Raw genomic sequence first — 5,397 nt, 5'->3', positions numbered from 1 at the left:
AGGTCAGCATGCCTTGCAGAACGATGTTATGCCCTCATCCAGAAAGCAGGTCCAGGACGAGCCAAGCTGGACGCATCAAGTTCTAATAGTTCTGCCGGGGTGCGTTTGTGTTGGGAGCATCAGATTCAAAGCCAAAACAGGCTGCATGAGGTGGTTGCCTAAGGCAGGTGGTTTTGGAAGTCTTTAAAGAGAAATTTAGTCAGTTATATTTTTATTATTCAGGGAAAGGGGTTTGTATATTTTTTTGGTATCATATGCCAAAGTAACTTGGCTTGTTTTCGTATTTATGTGATATAGTTAGTATTATATATGTGAGTGCAAGGGGACACTGTTGTCCCCGTCTTTATCCAGCTCTGTGGAGGAAGACTGGATCCCTTTCCATCTTCATGGCATCTGCAGTAGCCTTCCCCATTGGACCATATTCCCCACACACCCAGACTTAATGGGAGAAAGCACTTTTAGGATTTACTGTATGAGACTCAAAATGAGTCCAAGGATGAGCATCTGCTGAAAGCAGAGCTTTAAGTCACTGCAATGTTAACACCTGCTCACATGCACTACTGCCTTTAGTGGAGGTTCCCACATGAGTTGGGACCCTGCAAGAACTGGCATCCCGCCTCATGGGGAGAGCCTCCCTCCCAACAGTTCTCCCACTTCAGACTTACTTCTCTCCATGTGTAGGAAAACAATGAAACCAGAAATGGGGTGGGGGTGGGGGTGGTGAGCAGACAGAATTACAGCTTTCTCTACTCATGGTAAATACAAGATGCTGAGAATGACTATGCTATGCAAAATGATGTTTGGTGTTATAGGGGAGCAGAGGTAGTGTGTTGATTACTGTACATTTCTTCTGTCAATACATAGCTTCCATCAACCTAACTATTTTCTCTCTGCAAGTTCAGACACAGAAAGAGGCACTGTCACATATGTTTTCCTCCTCATGTAAAATGAACTGAAGAGAGGTCATCACTGAAGCTGACTCCTTGGGTTTTCAGGATTCATTTAGAACCCTCGGTTTTATTCAGTCACTTACCTCCATGAACTCGTGTTTAGCTGTGAAAAATTGTCCCGGGAGCTAACCTTTTAAAATATGCACACCTACTGTATCTCTTTGAGGGATGCAAGGAACAAAGGCTCTGAATTTTGATGTATACAAACATTTTCTATTGGGGTGGGGGAAGAATAAATGAACAAACTTTTTTTTAAAGTAGAAGGAATGACAGAATTCATATTATTTTAAGCAACCCTGGGATTTGTTCTCCAACCAAGCAAAGAAACTGGACTAAATTAAATTGTTAGTACTAACTAGAGTATGCCCACTAACTCAACAAGACTTAACACTGTGTGTTGTCCAAACAAGTGCAATTCATTCAACAGGTCTATTCTATTTGCAATTAATATCAGGCGTTAGCCCTATCATTTTTTCAAGCAATAGTGCAAACAATTGCATTGTTTGAAAAATGCCAGGCGTGTTTTTGCAGCAGGGCCTTCTGCAGTAAAAACAGAGCAATGTAACAGTAAACATCTTTCTTCTTTTAGGAGGATTATGGCCTTAAAAAACAGTGATTCTAATTTTAAAAATTTCAGTGTTTTCAAGGAAAACAGCATAGAGAAATCTTACTACTATACTTATCTGTTAGATATTAACAAGAATGAAATATATTTGAACATAGTATTCATGGAGATTATCTTTCAAATGGGTTTCCTTTGCTATAACCTTGTAAATGTAATATCTAATGGTCATTTTTTTTCTACTTTCAATACCATTAAGAAACACACAAGCAAATTACAAGTACAGTATATTCACTTTATTAAAATCCAGGTTAGGTAAAACCTGACCTGTTTGGTTATACTCATATACTTTTTTTTTAAACTTCAGTTAATACAAACATGTCTACAAAAGAATATTGTTTACCTAGAAATCAATGATTTACTCAAAAATACAAGCAAATGAGATGCAGCAAAGTACAAATCTTTTGATCAGATTATACTTGTTCTACATATTAGCTCACTCTGCATTTGCACCAACCTGCAAACTGAAACAATGGCTGAAATCCAATAGCAGAACTTACACCATGTAAGGCTGACAATGTCATCAGCTCTTTTTTTTGGGGGGGGGGGAAATCTCACCAAGGTCCTAAAGCTCCCTTTTGTCAAGGGGAAACCACCGGAGGCTGCAGGGACAGGAAGAGGGTTGATGTCTGAAAATTACCACTACCAGTAAAATCATCCCATTGGTGGTAATTTGTGGAAATCAAGCACTTTCCCGTATCTCTTGATCCCCAATAATGGCTCCCCATGATAAAAGGGAGCCTTGCAGCCCTCAAGTTCAGAAGAATTTTAATTTAGATAAAACTGCTGCAGCCAATGACATCAACCTTAAGTGACCTAAATTCCAGTATTAGATTCCAGCCAACTTTTCTCAGAACAAATGTGAGGTAGTAGACCTAGTTGTACAACCAAGCCTGGATTCAAAGAGCTGTATTGTAAGCTGTACATACAGCAAGATTTCTGAACTCTTCTCAGAAAAGGCTCCATAGTACCAGTGATGTCAGCCTCAAATCTCAAGGGAAACATTGAAGCGTAGAGAGCTACTGCCCAGAAAAGAGAGGACAGTGCTATTAAGCCCTGGCATATGACTAACACAACTCTTTGGACTGTTGCATGGAAAAAATAAGGCCGCCATAGAAGGTGTTTACCTAAATGCCTGATGTGCAAAAGGCTAGAGAGAAAGAATCCAAATGATTAAATATACGCTCTTAAAAATATGCGTAATAAACCTGAGGATGCAAGATAGTATAATTTGAAGAAAAAGATTCGGTTGGACAAAAGACTAATAATGTAACAGGATACAGTAAACTTATCTGGTCCCCAAATACTAGTAATATACAGAAACTGCATAACTGTAGATTATACATGGCACCTCTTTACCGAGTATCATTTACATTAACTAGGATCTATACGGAGTACTTAAGTGAAAATGTCTACTTATGATTGATAAGAAAGGACTACTGATTTTACCTCCAGCCACAGTTCTTTACATGTCTTGGAAAGACAATCTGAAAGGTCCAATCAGGCTTTTATTTAAGTGGCACTTTAAAATGAGTCATAGGAACCTAATGTCAGAGAAGAAAACAGAAAAGCCTATTTGCATGAAAATAAATAATCTTTAACTTTCTTGGTTCCCAGTTATAATTAAAATATAATGTCAGATATTAAATAGATACAAATAGAAAAACAAGTCAAAATTTGTTTTAAATCAAAGAGCCAGTTTTACCATTAGAAGAGTTATTAAAGTGGTCTCCAATAGGATTGTGACAAAACACAGATCTACAAATACCTTTATTAGGATCAAACATAATTAAACAAAATATGTAATCTTTTGAGTCCTTTAGAACTCTTTGCAGGCTGTATGACAAAACTGTAGAGGGGAAGTTAAAAGGCATGGAAGTCCAAATATTTGGCTAAATGTTTCTAATCTAGTACCAAATTGGAGAAAGGACATTTGTAATTGCTAAGAGAAACAATATAACCTAGAAAAAGAACTGTACATTAGTTGAAAAGGATGTTATTGTGGTTTGAGAAAACAGTTCTGTCCATACATCTGGGCATAATCCAAAACAATATGTAGATCTCATATATATAACGGGGTGAAGTTAGAATGATTTGCTTCAATATACAGGAATTAGTTTTGAAATGCTGAAATGTTTATTGTTTCTAATGTTAAGACACTGCCTGTATCTGTTTTTAGTTCTATTTAGCTACCGACATATCTTGATTACCACTTCGAATTCTGATTAAAACTAATGGAATTTCACAGTCCTGCAAGTTTGAATTCTGACTTTTTTGAAAGGAAGACTTGCACTTCTAGGAGGTGCAATTCTCTAATACATAGTGTCGCCCTCCCTCCACACACCTTGTTTCAGAAGGTAAGGGAGTAAAATTCAAACCAGATATGTATTGTCCCCCCCCCCTGCCCAAACTAGAAGTGACACAGTTTCACTTGAAGGAGCAAGTATGGCTCCCAGAGAGTCTGGGGAACAAAAATTGAGCTCTGACTTTATCTACCCAGAATTGTGCAAATATGCCTGTGTAACCACTTCTTGGGCATCTCACATATCTTTAAAACCCTCCTACAGTTGCCATAAGTTTGAATGGACTTGATGGCACATAATAACAAATGTGTATGATACATATTTAGAAGGTGAAATATTTCTTTGATTTAAGTGAGCAATCAATCAAACCAACAGCTATATTACAAATCTTCAATTTAATTCAAAAGATACACAGCCTCTTTTCAATTTCAAGTGTAAACTCTACGCTTTTACATAATTTTACATCCATTTATGTGCTCCATCCAAACCAACTCACAATTTGCTGGAAACTTAATAGAATCTGTTTGTGCTTTCAATAGTGTGAAAATTTAAAATTTACATTCTAAATATTAACAACCTCTATGTAAAAAAAAATCCATTTTCATGGAGGAACTTAACAGTGATCGTCTAAAGCTCTTGCTGTGTGCATCCTTGTTCAGTTAGCAACAATATTGTCCAACTTTTTTAATATACAAGAGATAATGATCAATATCCAATAGTGGTTTTCTGCAGGCCTCTTATGTTGCTTTATAAGACATCTACAGGACAGAGGTTGAGCACATAGAAGGACTAGAGGTAGAGGGGGAACTGCTTCAGGCAACTCCTTTCATCAGAAATAGAGGTAGGAGTTGAGCCCATAAATATTCAATAATGGAAGCCCAGCAGAAAAATGATGTTTCATTCATTCATTTTTAAAACAAAGCGACAAAACACATTTCTTACTCAAGAAGACTTTTCTAGAAATTGTACAGCATAGGAAGAATGTTTCTTATTGTCATTTTATTCCAGAGCTGTCTACTACGCTTGTTGTGACCATAAAAATCGGTCACATCTTTCCAGCATGGATTGAATCAGGGCTCTGCAACAAAAGCGAAGGAACAAGGTGAAGAGACGGACGGAATATTTTAAAGAATTCAAACATTAACAATTTATTTTACCAAGCCAACTGACCCATAAATGTGGCCCAATTGTCTACACTGCAGGCTATGTATATTAAAATACAATTGCAAATTAACTGCAAGCTTCCAGTCACAAGCATAGAGGAGTATGCAAGCCAGAGTCTTGTGTCCAATCATGACACACAAGCATAGGAGGTATGCAAATGAAACAGTCAATCAGTTGCTACAGAAAGCTTGTCAGCAAAACAAAAATTTAGCTGCACTGCGTCATCCATCGCGCACGTATCAGCAACTGGTATCTAGAAATATTCTGTCTACAATACAGTACTGGAAATGATATATAGCCTATCTGAGTAGTAATTAATGACCCCACACTCCAAATATTTTTGTAACCTTTCAAAGCC

The 5,397-nt window shown here is 37.3% G+C and overlaps 1 protein-coding gene across 2 annotated transcripts in view; it reads right to left on the bottom strand.

The window, feature by feature from the left end:
• Positions 1 to 1,793: 1,793 nt before the first annotated feature.
• Positions 1,794 to 5,397, bottom strand: part of HPS5 (HPS5 biogenesis of lysosomal organelles complex 2 subunit 2) — a 45,887-nt gene continuing 42,283 nt past the window's right edge. For both annotated transcript variants that reach the window (XM_020810901.3, XM_078383859.1), the window contains exon 23: positions 1,794 to 4,953. In XM_020810901.3, coding sequence (XP_020666560.3) covers positions 4,893 to 4,953 — 61 coding nt within the window. In that variant the 3' untranslated portion in view covers positions 1,794 to 4,892. The remainder of the gene's footprint in view (positions 4,954 to 5,397) is intronic.

This window comes from Pogona vitticeps, chromosome 1 (genome assembly GCF_051106095.1).
Source record: "Pogona vitticeps strain Pit_001003342236 chromosome 1, PviZW2.1, whole genome shotgun sequence".
In the NCBI taxonomy this organism is placed as follows: Eukaryota; Metazoa; Chordata; class Lepidosauria; order Squamata; family Agamidae; genus Pogona; species Pogona vitticeps.
The sequence above is the reverse complement of the archived record's forward strand: the minus strand, read 5'-3'. Positions and strand labels throughout refer to the sequence as shown.